Here is a 15,635-nt window from a genome sequence, read left to right as displayed (position 1 = left end):
TTCAAGTTGTCCCCCAGATGTAGCCATCTTCTTGGTGAATCTTTCCTTTTCCTCTTCTTCATGTATCTTTCCTTTTCCAGGGATGAGCCCTTTGGACTTCCTCTTGGCACCTCTGTATCTCTGGGGCTTTATCAGATCGCTAGCCCTGATGGATTCCTAGCATTTGGAAGAAACCCACGTGGTCACAGGGAGATCATACAAACTCCTTATATGCTCCTTATAGAGAATTGAACCTGGGTCACTGGCACTGTAAAACGTTGTACACTATGCTGTGTCACCCTTCTCTCTATGTTCCAAGGAATATAAACCTAGATTGGCCAATCAGTCCTGAGGCCCTCTAGTGCTGGAAACACCTTTACAAATCTTTCTGCATTCTTTAAGCATCAGCTTTCCCAGTGCAGTGTGACTTTGCCAATGACTTGAAGAACGTAATGTCCCAATTCCTATATTCAGTGCCCTGACTAATGAAAGCCAGTAGGTTTTTCACCACCCATTCTATATGTGATTCCACTTTCAATTAACTATCCACTTGTCCTTCTTGGGCCCTCTGATCCTTTAAACTCCTTGGTACACTACCATTCATATGGTGGTTGCATTTTGGTGGTCTTATGCTGATTGCATTTTCCAAAATGCATGACTTAACAATTAGCTGCATTGAAATCTACTTGCCTCTCCTCAGGCCACTACCCTAACTGATCACAATCCCCTTGTAATCTATGATAAACTTCTTCCCCATCATCACCTCCTAATTTTGTGTCATCTGTAGGCTTACTGATCCAATGTTACATATCTGCATCCAAAGCGATTACATAAAAGAACAACAACACAGGGAACTATGACACATCAGTAGACATGGATCTCCACTCGGAGAAACAACTTTAAAACACCATGCATTGCTTTCTATATATAAACTAATTTTGAATCCTCCGAGCTAGTTTTCCTTGTATTCCATGGAATTAACCTTCTAGATCAAATTACTATGTGGGACCTAGTAATAGGCCATGCAAACGTCCAAATAGACAATATCCTCTACCCGACCTTCCCAAACCCTTGTGTTCAGTACTTCAAGTATGACTTCACCAGTGACTTGAACAACATAATGTCCTAATTTCTATACACTTCAAAAATTCATTAAGTTTTGTCACACATGTCTTCCCGTGCTCAAAACAACGTAGTCTCCTCCAAATTAGACTTTATCTATCCAAATGTTCATAGAACCCGTCCCTCAGAATTTCCTCAAATAAATTCCCCTCTACTGATGTCAGGCTGATCTGCTGAAAGAGGTTTTTTACATCCTCTGTGTTACCACTGCTGTCCTGTCCTAAAGTCCTGCTGTGTTCTGGGATATTGACAGTCATGGTGGTTTAGACGGCTGGGAGGCTGCAGGGAACAAAGAGGTAGATGAGCTGCTGAGATTCCAATCTGGTGGTTCATGGCTGTGAAATACTGAAAATTGGAGAATGATTTTCTGATGTTCACTCAGTGTCTGAATGATTTACTCTTTCCCACAGAACCGGTATCTGTTCCTGTGCTGTATCTGTCACCGCCAAATGTCTCATGTGTTGGGGGCTCAATGTTAGTGTCCTGTGAGTCTCTCCAGGGATCCCTTCCCATTCAGTACACGTGGTATGAAAAGATCCCATCTGAGGATTCAACGATCTCCAACACCAGTAAACTGGCTCTTGATTGTCAATCCTTCAAACACCAGCATTATCAATATTACTGCACAGCCTCGAATAATCATGGAGCAAAATCCAGTGAAATGATCAACGTGGGAGTCTTCAGTAGAATGGGGAATTGCAGTTATATGGTGGAAATCAATGGCACTGGTGAGTGGTGGAGAGAGTGACTCTCTAAGACGGTTGGTGGTGCAAATGAATAACTGCCAGAAATGTTTTGTTTTAGCTGCACTCAAACACAAGGAGAGGGCTGTATTATCATTCAGACTTGGGAATGGGAATTGCTTCAGTGTTGGGAAATTCAGACTCCAACTCTTGGTTTAGTAGGTAAAGTTTTACACTCACTGACTACTTTACTAGGTACACCTGTACATCTGCTTGTTAATGCAAATACCTAATCAGCCAATCATGTGACAACAACTCAATGTGTAAAAACATGCAGACTGGGTCAACAAGTTCAGTTATTGTTCAGGCCAAGCATCAGAATGGGGGAAGGAATGTGATCTAAGTGACTTTGAACATGGAATGATTGTTGGTGCCAGACAGGGTAGTTTCAGGATCTTAGAAACTGCTGATCTCCTGGAATTTTCATGCACATTGGTCTCTAGCGTTTACAGAGGATGGTGCAAAAAACAACAAAAAAAAACATCCAGGCTAAAGCAGTTCTCTGGGCAATAACACCTTGTTAATGAGGTAGGTCAGAGAAAAATGGACAGACTGGTTCAAGCTGGCAGGATGGTGACAATAACTCAAATAACCACATGTTAAAACAGTGGAGTGTGGAAAACATCTATGAACATGCCACACTTCGAACCTTGGAGTGGATGATCTACAGCAGCAGAAAACCATGAACATACATTCAGTACAGGAGAGTATGGTACAATAAAGTGACCTATGTGTATAAGATGATGAGAGGCTTTGATAGTGTGGATAGTCAAAGGTTTTTTCCCAGGGCTGAAATGGCTAACATGAGGGCACAGTTTTAAGCTGTTTGGAAGTTGGTGCAGAGGAGATGTCAGGGGTAAGCTTTTTTACGAAGAGAGTCATGAGTGCATCAAATGGGCTGCCGGCAACAGCGGTGGAGGCGGAAATAATAGGGTCTTTTATGAGACTCCTGGATAGGTCCATGGAGCTTAGGAAAATAGAGGGCTATGGGTAACCCAAGGTAATTTCTAAAGTAAGTATGTTTGGCACAGCTTTGTGAGCCGAAGCACCTGTACTGTGCTGTAAGTTTTCTATGTTTCTTTGTACGTTACTGATTGAAGGCGTGCAGCCTTTGAAAACCACACATTTGATCTGCTTGGTTTCATAAACATTTACTGGTGATACATTTCAAAGAAATTTAATCTAAGCAGCAACATGTGCAGGAAACTCCAGAAATCCATGCAGCTATATTGGACCCTGACTGGTTGTGCCTTTTGTCTCTCTTCAGGGAGTCTCCAGGAGGGAGTGCATAAACCTGGGGTGAGCAGTTTATATCTGGAGAGAAACACCAGGAGTACTCAAAAGTACTCGGAGTTATTAGGGATCAGGACAAACTAAGTCTGGTCTCAAAATGCACCACATTAGTGAGTCAGCAACACAAGGAAATAAATTTAAAATTAATAAAGTTGTGGAAATCTATTTCTATATTGTGTTTGTAAGTATGTATGTATTGACATATGATGCAGCATGGAAAAGACTTTCTGGCCCAGCAAACCACCTTTATATCACTAACCTAACCAATTTATAATAACCAATTAACTGGCTAATCTGTATGTCTGGACTGTGGGAGGAAACAGGAGCTCGTTGAGGAAATCCATGTAGCTCACAGGGAGAGTGTACCAACTCCTCACTGGCGGTTCTGGAATTGAGCTCTGAACTCCAAAAGTCCCAGGCTGTGATAATTCTAACTCAAACTGCCTGGTGCCTGATTGTAAGAAAGCAGATTATTATCTGAGTGGAAACTTATTAGGAGAGGATCAGGCAGCAAGGATTGGTATCCCTGTGTGTCAGTTGCTGCAAGAACACAGGTGCAGTGGACAATTTAGACAGCCTGTGGTATGTTGGCACTATCAGTGATAGGATTCAAGTGCAGAAACAGGATTGTAATGAAGTATAGTGATTAAACAGGGCTTTAAGAGGATGTCACAATGACTGGTGTGTGCAGTTTTGATCTCCATATTTGGGGACAATTGTCTTTGCTTTGGAAGGAGTTGATCAAATATTCTCCAGACTGGCCAATTCCAGGTATGACGTACTATATGAAGAGAAATTGGTTGAATACAGGTTTCATGTGTTATAGTTTAGAAGAGTTATTGGAGTTTCTATTGCAGGCTACCTTCCATCCCACTCAGTTGGGTGTAACACTCCCGAATATTTCCGCAGGATAATATCCATTTTGCTCTCCCACCAATCTCTGCACTTTTACTGAGCTTGTAGGTGCTCAGCGTTCAAAGGTTTCAAAGGTACATTTAATGTCAGAGAAATGTATACGATATACATCCTCAAGTGCTTTTTCTTTGCAACCATCCACAACAATAGAGGAGTGTCCCAAAGAATGAACCACAGTTAAATATTAGAACCCCAAAGTCCCACCAGCTCCCCCCCCCGACCACGTGTAAGTGGCAGCAAGACACGATCCTCCCTCTCCCCACCGGCAAAAAAAAAACTTCAGCACCTGTCACCAAGCACTCAAGCATGACCAAAGAGACTGACTTGTAGTTGCCCCAGAGACTTCACGTTTCACCTGGTATTCGATATACCGCAGGCTCTCCCTCTCCCTAATAAGGGAGAAAGAGGTGATTCCGTTTTCACAGCGAGCAGGAAATCATAACAAACAACTCGTGGTTTACGATGTTAAAAGTCTGTCATGTCGTTTTTCGAGCTCTGTGCCCAAAGATCTCAAGTCTCTGGGCACACAGCCACAGCTATTCCGACTCCCCTAGCGACACATGGGTCTCCTGCCATGATACTGACCCTCGATCCACCCGTCTCCAGAGCCCCGAGATCCCAGGCTTTCAAACCTGAACCAGACTCATAGGCCGAGCTCTCACTGTGCCAGATAAAGGCCAGGCAGGAAACCCCGAGAGTGGGTCCCATTCCCATAAAGAACCGTAGACAGCATGTAACTCCATGTCAGGGTCTTCAAAAGAAACCTGACAGGAAAAAAAAGGTATTAAAGATGGAAATAGAGCTGTTTCCCAAGATGGAAGCAAAAGAAGTCGCTGTTTAGTCCCATCATCACTCCGCTCCACCTCAAATATGTGAAGGACAGATAAAGTATCAGTGAATGTGACTGAGACATGAGTGCAGGCAGTGTCTCTCATTTGCAGCAACAGACACACCGTCACTAATAAAACTTCACAACATCCATGAAAGCACTCAGTCTTTACTCAATGGAAGAGCTTTCATCTAGCGATTGTGCTTGATTGCCAGTGAAAAGTGGGTGAAATTAAATATTATTTCCTTGCCTCAACAGGACGTGATTATTCTTGTGAAACTACTGCAGCAGAATCAATGCCAACTACAGGTTCTACAGAGATAGGAATAAATTGCAGTGCTTCCCTGAGGTAAATCACTCAATCAGTTTCCAATGAAAGGCATAATGTTCTCATTGCCAATGATTTGAGATGGTCCACTTCAGATTGGTGCAGGTTGTAGACAGAATTATTTTTCATATGCTAGCACTATATGTCTGTGAGATTATTGATTGCAATCAAATTGACATTGAGAGCCAGGAATACCTGATTCTCCCATGCATGGTTAAAGCTGCAGGTTCCAAGGTAAATTTATTTTTGAATAGCACAGGAATAAAAAGGGATATTTGTTTGCATTGGAAAGCAGATAATTAACTTGAAAATATCACTGGGGTTATCTCATGCTGCATGTTTATGCCCCCTTCAGGCCTTTTCCCATCTTTGCTTGTCTATCTCTCATTCTTACCCTCAATTCTCTTCTCCTTCAATGCCTATCTTAATCATCCCTAGAGGTCCGACATAAAGAGTGTACTCACGTCTCTGTGGGAATGACCTGTGCATTCTCAGAAATCTTTCTAAAGAGATACTTCTGATTTCAATTGGATATGTCAGAGGCTAAATTTATTGACAATTACTTGATATGCTCTTTCCATAATAGGAGGCGGTCTCTTGTTATCCATTCTGTTAAAACTTCTAAGAGAAAGTGGTTACAAATGGCCATATCTCAGTGTACGGGAAGGAGAAAGAGAGTCTCGTGATGAGTTGTTATAACAACAACCATTTCCTCAATGTCAGCAAAACAAAGGAGCTGGTGATAGACTTGAGCACATGTGCTCTGGTTGACAGGGTTGAGAGCTTCAAGATCCTAGGGGGAACATTACCAATAACGTGACTGGTCCGACTATATAGATGCTTTGCCCCAATTGGAAAATAATTTTTTATTGAGGTTATTACATATTCAAATATTAGTGTATCTACACATTCTGTTGAACCCAGTCCACACACCAGCCACTGTAACCCAAGCCATAATGGATTTAATAAAGTAGCTCGTGATCATTTTCCAGTTTTTAAAATCATTACCCTTGTTTCTATGCCTTCGCTCCTCATCCTCCTGAATCTTCTGCAGTTGCTCATATCCATCCATGTGATTCCGTTGTTTCCTTCAGAGCTGTATCCATTTCTCCAATGACATCACGTTGTTCGCAGCGCAGTCATTGTTTTACCTCGCCAGTTCTCTCTCTGTCTTTTCTAAATCCATTTCATGCTGCAGTGACTAATTCCTAGACTCGATTTATCTGTAGCCGTGTACCAGTAGCTAGGTCTGTAAATGATGATCACAGGTTTTCCCTCTCTCCCTCAGTCAACAGACTTTAGTCTCGTAGCCGAACTCTGTTGTCTCTGTTGCTTCACTCCACTAGGATTACAGTGCAAAACTGGGGGTGAGTGTATCAAACACAAAGCCAGTTCGTTTCTTCCCACTCATTCTATATCTCTTCTCCTTTGCTTAGTTACATGGTATGGAAACTGGGGCGCTGGCTGCTCTTTGCTTTCATGGTGATCTGTGCTATTTCAATCAAGTAGTTCAAGCAAGAAACCTAAGGTAGGTTTGATGGACATCTGAGGTGTGTGCCCAAATGGTTTCCATGAATGCTTTCAAATATACAGGTCACTGAAAGGCCAGAATATTGTCTGCATGAAGTACTTTACATCCTCTTATCAAACCAAGCCTCTGCTCAAAGTCCAAGATTCAAGGTAAATTTCATTATCAAAGTACACATATGACACCATATATAAGCCTGAGATTCATTTTCTTGTTATAATCAACAAGTCTATGGAATAGTAACAGGATTAATGAAAGATCAACCAGAGTACAGAAGACAACAAACTGTGCAAATGCAAATATAAATAAATAGCAATAAATAATGAGAACATGAGTTGAAGAGTCCTTGAAAATGAGTCCATTGGTTGTGGGAATATTTCAATTGTGGGGCAAGTGGACCTGGTAGCATGCTTGAACCTGGTGGTGTGAGTCCTGAGGTCCTATGCAGCTGCTTTCAGTAAGTTTTGACACACTGTGTGCAGAAGGGACTGGAGAGCTGGATATCAAATCAAATCAAGTTTAATTATCATTTAAACCATACATAGGTAGTGCTGAATGAGACAGTGTTAATCTGGGGTTAAGGTGCAAAACATTCAAAATAGCAAGCTGACTTGAAAATAGTGAGTAACATTCAAAATAGCAAGTAACGTAATTCAATGTGAGTATGGAGTTCTTGTGCCAGTGTGAGGCAGAATTCTGTTGTGAGCAGCCATTTGGAATAAACCGGATTCCCATTTTCAATGTATCTGATGACTTCATCATTGTCTTTTGCAGAAACGCGATGACTGAAATCTGCACTGCTTATACCTTTGTGAAGAATCCTTGAAGTTGACAAATGTGATGGGATTTTGCTTCAAGATCAGGTGTTTTCTTCCAGCTTTGAACAGCTCTCATTGACTCTGTGTATATGACTTATGTCACTACATCAGTGACTTAATGAAAGCAAAACCAGGAAAACAAACTAGTCATCCTTCAAAGTGACATTTTTGTTTCCAAAATTCTATTTTTAAAACTTTCCCTTCTTTGTACTGAGCATAATTTCACCTTTCCCAATGCTTGAGAATATTTAACTGTTAGATAGAGAGTTGTCAATTCAAATTTTAGCCATAGATATTGCTTATTATACTAATCTACAAATAATAATGAATTAAATGCTTCTTAATTCATTGCTGTTGTTAATGAGTGGTTATTTTTTTTTCATCTGACTGAAATCATGCAGAACAGATAGCATTTTGGTTCTCGGATTTGTCTCACAGTGTCAATGGTTAATTACTTGCTGCCCGTTATGCTGGTGATTAAAGCATCATTGAAGGTCCTCCATCTCTGTCTGTCCTAGGCCATCTTCTCTATTGTATCTCAGATTTGGTTCATTTTTGCCTCTGTGGTATGGTGCCAAGTGGTATTTGGCCTCCTGCATTTCCTCCACCCTTCAGGTGTCCTGTGAAGTGTTGTCCTACAGAATGGAGTTGACCTCTCTTCTCACCACATGCCCAGTTCATCTGCAACATTTACTCACAATGACTGAGGCCACGTCCTCTTGATAACACTGATGGAGAATGGGAAACAATTAATCCTTCAGGCCATGAGATTACATGAGAACAACTATTGAGGACACAGATGGACCTGAAGCATTGGATTTGTTTCACTTTATGCAGATGCTGCCTGACCCACTGAGGAATTTTCATCAATGGCTATTTTTGTTTGGATATTCAACATTGTTGCCTCTCTGTTAGAAAGATGAATACGTGGGCAATGTTGCAATGATACAATCAACTCAAGCACAATTTCCGTCACTATATAAAAGCCTTAAAGGTCAATAAACAATATTAAGAAAAGACAGGTGCTGGATTAAATGAATGAGTTGCAGCATGAAATGGTGAATGGTGAAGCACGTGAAAGTACTTGTAGTTGATGTTACTTTATTTACTGCTGTTGTGTGATAGAAACCAATGAACATGCAATAACACTTGGAACTACTGTGGGAAGGAAGTTGTTTGCAAATGGGACAAAGTGAACTATGTTAACAGTACAGGAGTCTCTGCTATTTGGTGCTTCAGGAGTGGGTTGTGGAATTTTGCACTCACTCTCAACACTCACTATCACAATACTATTCACTGCTTGGATGAGTGCAGCTCCACAAAAACACTCACAAAGTCAAATATCTTCCTGGGCAAATTAGCAAGGGTGTTCACCTGGAACAGCATCTCCCAGTTGAAGGTCTCCAGCAGTGACAAACGGCAACGTCCTGAGTAACGTTCCACTTTACAGTGGAAATATTTGGCAGTTTGTTCATTATTGCTGGCTGTGATTCTTGAATATTATTCATGAAATAATAACGTGGCTGATCTTAAAGGCTGTGTGGCATGAACCCTAACCAACAATAACATATGAAAAGAGGAGAAGAAATGGGGCATCAGACACGTCAGATTTCAAAGTCAATGTCAAAAAGTTCAATTTACTGTCATATGCACAATTACATGTATGGACAGGTGCAATGAAAATCTTATTTGCAGGGCCAGCATAGGCACATAATATCAGAGCAGGTAGATAAATCACCTGGACGAGGTAGTCTGCACTCCAGGGTTCTGAAAATGGTGACTGAAGAGATTATGGAGGCTTTAGTAATGATATTTCAAGGGTCAATAGACTCTGGCATGGTTCCAGAGGACCGAAAAATTTAAAATGTCAAGGGAGGGGGGGAGGCAGAATAAAGGAAATTGTAGTTAGTCTGACCTCAATGAATGGGAAAATGTGGTTTCAAGGTACTTGTACATGATAAAATAAGCCATAATAAGCATGGTTTCCTTAAGGGAAAACTTGTCTGATAAATCAGTTGGCATTCTTTGAAGAAATAGCGAGCAGGATAGACAAAGGAGAATTGGTGGCTGTTGTGAACTTGGATTTTCAGAAGGCCTCTGACAAGGTGCCACACATAAGGCCGCTTAACATTTAAGAACACATGGTATTACAGGAACGATATTAGCATTGATAGAGCATTGGTTGTTTGATATGAGCCAAAGAGTGGGAATAAAGGGAGGCTCTTCCAGTTGGCTACCGGTGGTGTTCTACAGTGGGCTGTGTTGGGAACACTTGTTATGTTATATGTCAATGATTTGGATGATGGAATTGATGGCTTTGTGGCCAAGTTTGAGGATGATATGGAGAGAGGTGGATGGGCAATTAGTTTTGAGGAAGTAGAGAGGCTACGGAAAAGCTTAGAATGATAATGAGAATGGGTAAAGAAGTGGCAGATAGAACTCAGTGTCATAAAGTGCATGTTCATGCACGTTGGTCAAAGAAATAAGAGCATGCACTATTTTCTAAATGGAGAGAAACTTCAAAAATCTTTTCCTAGTAATGTTCAGTCCGGCTACTTCTTCTGGCAAATGAGTCTAAACAACTTTTCTTACCTACAATTGGATAATTTATTTTTGTATTTTGCATGAGAAAGGAAAATCTAAATGATCAATAACCATTAATGCAAACTATAATGCTTTATTTCAGGTTTACATAACATTAAATAACAAAACTTTTGATGAATTTAAGTTCCTTTCCATTTAATTTCAAGTTCAGGTTTTTTGTCATGCAACTACACACATGTATATGGCTAAATTAAACATTGTTTTACTAGGGAGAATTACATGTAGTCAGCAAAACACAGTACATATAGTCACACACAGTAGATACTGTATAGTTTTGATTCACCATATACAATCATAAAATAATATTAGCACAAGTCCCTGAGTAGCATGGACTGAATATTGACAGGTTGACACAGAGTGTGAGGTGCATGCTTATGCCTGACAGTATAATGTTGCTGGCACTATTATAATAGAACAAGCAGGCATATAAATATTTGAAGCAGCAGCAATAAATGGTGAACAGTGACAAGTGCAGGATGAGAGTGTGTCTGTGAGATGGAGAATGGGTAGGCAGTTATGTAATTTGATTGCCCACTGTAATCAGCACACTTGAATAAACAGCTAGATAATGGGAACTGCATTGCAAGAGCTGTTGTGCAATAAATACCACTTCTTCAAATATGAAAGGAAATTAAACCAGATGTTTCCTGTTGTTTTCTCCTGTGTCGAGGCCTGAAGTCAGTGTTGAACTCAACAAAGGACTGTCTTAAGGACTTCAGCCATTGGAAGCATTTAATAGGTAGTCGCAACTTAATCCCATTATTAACCCTAGCTATAACAACCTTAAGGAACCATGTATACAGTATACATACTTAGATAATAAATGTGCTTTGACTTTGAGTTTCCTAGTGTAACTATTAACTAAGGCGTAAAGGGGATTGTTTCTTATGGCTTTAAATGGGGACTTGTTTCCTCATAAAAGTATTGGACTCTAAGACACAAGTGTAGAATTAGGTTATTCAGTCAATCAAGTCTGCTCAGCCATTCCATCATGGCTGATCCCATATCCCACTGAACCCTATACACCCGCCTTCTCATCATATCCTTTGATGCACTGACCGATCCGTAAATAATCAACTTCTGCTTTAAATACACCCATAGACTTGGCCTCAACTGCAGTCTGTAGCAGGGCATTCCACAGATTTACTACTCTCTGGCTAAAAAATATTCCTCCTTACCTCTGTTCTAAAGGGTTACCCTTCAATTTTGAGGCCGTGCCTTCTAGTTCTGGATGTGTCCACCATAGGAAATATCTTTTCCACATCCACCCTATTTAGTCCTTTCAACATCCGATGGGTTTCAAAGAGATCCCCCTGCACTTTTCTAAATTCCAATGTGTACAGGCTCAAAGCTGCAAAATGCTCCTCATATGTTAACCACTTCATTCCAGAATCATCCTCGTGAACCTCCTCTGGACTCCCTCTAATGACAACACATCCTTTCTGAGATATGGGGGCCAAAACTGTTGACGATACTCCAAGTGCAGCCTGACCATTGTCTTATAAAGTCTCAGCATAATCTCTAGTGTTATCAGTATGGGTGGAGCTAAGAATGCTCAAAGAGCAGAAGACATTAATGGGAGCTGTCATAAAGTCATACAACTGTGAAGGGATAAATCACAACCCACCGAGTCCATGGACCAGGTTCTATTACTCACTTGTAAAGGACGTCTAGTTGAAACTAGACAGTAATCTACCAAGATTCACATTTTTTGAGATCTGTGTGGAAATTGAGTCAAGTGGAAGAAACCCAGGAAAACAGTACTGTATTCTCTTTCATACAGTTACAGACTTGTCCAATCAGTACTTCTGAAATTCAGATTTCAATTCTGGTGCCATTCTGTGAGGAGAATCTGTATGTCCTCTCCGTGGATTGCAGGAGTTTTCTCCAGGTTCTCTGGTTTCCTCCCACAGTCCAAAGATGTACTGTGACCATTCACAATTAAGTGCCATGTCAGATGACATAGGTGATCGTGGTCAGCAAGGTGACCATGATTGTTGTTGGCGAATTCTTCCACAAAAGTGGTTTCCCATTGCCTTTTTCTGGGCAGTGTCTTTACAAGATAGGAGACCCCAACCATTATCAATACTCTTCAGAGATTGTCCACTTGGTGTCAGTGGTCACATGGCCAGGACTTGTGATATGCACCAGCTGCTTATACGACCATCCACCACCTGCTCCCATGGCTTCATTTGACCCTGATCGTGGGGCTAAGCAGATTCTACACCTTGCTCAAGGGTGACCTGCAGGCTAGTTGGTGGAAGGAGCACCTTGAGAATGAGAAGGGTGGGGTGCTGCAGGAGAGGTGTGGGAGAAGGAGGATAAGAGGAGACATGATAGAGGTGTACAAGATATTAAGAGGAATAGATAGAGTGGACAGCCAGCGCCTTTTCCCCAGGGCACCACTGCTCAGTACAAGAAGACATGGCTTTAAGGTAAGGGGAGGGAAGTTCAAGGTGGATATCAGAGGAAGGTTTTTCACTCAGAGACTGGTTGGTGCATGGAATGCACTGCCTGAGTCAGTGGTGGAGGCAGATACACTAGTGAAATTTGAGAGACTACTAGACAGGTATATGAAGGAATTTAAGGTGAGGGGCTATATGGGAGGCAGGGTTTAAGGGTCAGTACAACATTGTGGGCCGAAGGGCCTGTACTGTGCTGTACTATTCCATGTTCTATGTTCTATCAGAAGAGGCAACATCCATCATTAAGGACTCTCACCAACCAGGACATGCCCTCTTCTCATTGCTATCATTAAAGAGGATGTATACGAGCCTGAAGAAACACACTCAACATTTTAGGAACAGTGTCTTCCCCTCTCCCATCAGATGAACCCACAAACACTGCCTCATTATTTTGCTCCCTTTTTGCACTATATGTTTACTTTCTACATATTTCTTATTGTGATTTATAGTAATTTTGATGCATTGCAGTTTACTGCAGCTGCAAAACAACAAATATCATGACATATGTCAGTAATAATAAACCTTATTATGATTTTGATTTGGATTTGAAAATCTGATTGTGGGTAGATTATGACTGAGGAATCCCAATAAAACAGTGGATCTCAACACAAAGCTGAAGTAATAACATCCATGTCCAAGCATATACAGTAGATCTCCTAAGGAGCAACACTGGCATAAATTGTCTTTGTAGAGTTCTCTGGCATACCAGGAGATGAATATTTTCTGTTGACCTTTGGGGGATTGTTTATAAATTTAACATCTGTGTAGAAGACATTACTCTCTCCATTAACAGAGGGATCTGCTGTTGATTTCCTTTGAAGTTCCATTGTTGCATCCATGGCCCCATTTTCTTTGTTAGCCAGCTGGGCAGGTGTCCTGTCACTTTGAATCTCCAGCACTGTTGCATATGCATCTTGATCTTCGGATGCTGTTGTTTCCTCAAGAATAAAAAATGCAAAGACCAGTTTATGTCTGATGAATATGAAAGGTGCTGAGCCGAGGTCTAGGACTAAGAGGTCTCAAACAGTTCTTTTTTTAAACAAAGTAAACTTCATTCATAATAAAAAATGTTTACAAAAATAAACCGTGCACTGTCTTTTCATTGTTTACATCCACAAAGCTGATGCTTAAGATACTGTTCTATTATTTTCCTACTTATCAATCAAAAGCACTGCTGCCTCTCAGTTGGGCCCCTGAGGTGCTGCCCTATTTGATGCACCATCAATAACTCACACTGAGACTTAAGGCGAGATATCGGCTTTTATTGACTGGAAGAAGGAACCAGGAGTGAGTGTCCATCATACTATGTCCTGGAGACTGAGGCCGAGCGTCAGGCCTCAGATCGCCTTTATACAGGGGCCTGTGGGAGGAGCCACAGGAGCAGTCAGCAAGGGGCGTGTCCAGACAGGCACATAGTTCACCACACTATTACATAATAGAAGGCCTCCTCCACTAACCCAACCCTCCCTCCCAGTAAGAGATAAACCCTACACGTTTGCTCCTTCCCCACCAAGACTTTGCAGTGGCTTCACCAAGCTTCTGTGATTCCTACAGCCCGCAATCTTCCAGCCTGGAATGTGACAGTCGGCAGCGTTCCCTTATGGACATCTCGATGTGAAGGCAGACCACCAGGCTTCAGGCAGACCGAAGGATGCCTTCACCAAGTTGATGATCTGCCAGCAGCACTTGATGTCCACCTCCCTGTGTGCCCCTGCGGACAGCCCGTAGGTTTAGAGTTCTCTGTCACACAGCTGCTCGGGGTGAACTGCAACACAGGCACTTGCATCTTTCCCCCACACCCGCTTTGCAAACGCACAGCTCGCGTTGAGGTGAGCTACTGTCTCTTCCCCACAATCATCATCCTGTGGACTCAACAAGCAGTTTTTGCAGTGAGCAGTCTTCTAAAGCCCTCAGCAGGCTGAGCAGCATCTATGGTTGGGGAGGGGGCAAAGGGGAGGAATTTTAGCATTTCAGATTGAAACCCAGTATCGGGACTGATTTTATATGTCTAGCTGGTGTTTGAACATAATTTATTTACTTGTGTTAAGCCACGTTGTTGTCTTCCCCACATGCTTACACACTCTCCTTTATGACACTTGATTCACTTCACTTACAATCAGCAGCGACTAACTCTGGAATGTCATCATGATTAGTCTATGTATATAAGCTAATCTTATGTAATTAAAATTATTGTGTTTTTTAAAGTTTAGTTCTTTATGCTTATTGTGTTTTTGATGCTCCATTGTACCCCGATTAACCATCATTTTGTTCTCCTTTACACTTCTCTACTGAAGAATGACAATAAACAAAGTGAATTTTGAATAACTTGGGAATGGAATTTAATCTAGAATTCTTGATGGGGTAGGTCTATTATTAATTGCTTTATACATACAGCTTTTCATCTGTTCTTCCCTTCTAGTGGTAACACCTCCACCTCTCTTTAAGGTACTCTGACAACCTTGTAACTTCTATCAAATCACCACTGCCCCCGCTCCAACTCCGCTTTGTTTTTCATTTTTTTTTATTAAGCTTCATCTCCTTAAATGTGACAATAAAACTGTAATTTCCTAGCCTGTATGATAACAGCTAATGATTCAAGTGATTCTATATCAATGTTGGCTATATGTAAATGTACAAGAACCATAGCAAATACAATACAAGAAAAACTATTCCAACTGCTTCACGGCGGCATCATTAGATGAAAGACAAACTGAATGTGGATGGCATCAGAGCAAGGCACAAAATCTTTGTTGTTTGCAGTCAACAAGGCTTAATGGACCAGTTTAGAGTTGCAGATATTCAGGGAGTGGATCCCAGAGCTGAGAACCAGGACAACTGAAGCCAAAATGACAAGCAGTGAGATTAAACAAGTGCAGATGGACAAGAGGGAAAGTCTATGACAGATCAGCTACCTGTGGAAATGTGAAGAGACAGTGGATATAAGTGAGAAGATTTTGAACCATTTATTCAAAGTGGCCAAAGATTTTATCAACTGGAGTATCCAGTTAAAA

The 15,635-nt window shown here is 41.3% G+C and overlaps 1 protein-coding gene across 1 annotated transcript in view; it reads right to left on the bottom strand.

The window, feature by feature from the left end:
- Window positions 1–15,635, bottom strand: part of LOC132380893 (polymeric immunoglobulin receptor-like) — a 77,228-nt gene that overhangs the window by 47,113 nt on the left and 14,480 nt on the right. Inside the window, 1 exon segment of the mRNA XM_059949810.1 lies at window positions 13,295–13,562. Within this exon segment, the coding sequence (XP_059805793.1) occupies window positions 13,295–13,562 (268 nt within the window).

The sequence above is a fragment of the Hypanus sabinus genome, chromosome 25, assembly GCF_030144855.1.
Source record: "Hypanus sabinus isolate sHypSab1 chromosome 25, sHypSab1.hap1, whole genome shotgun sequence".
NCBI classification, from domain to species: domain Eukaryota; kingdom Metazoa; phylum Chordata; class Chondrichthyes; order Myliobatiformes; family Dasyatidae; genus Hypanus; species Hypanus sabinus.
This window is presented reverse-complemented; position numbering and strand designations above follow the sequence as displayed.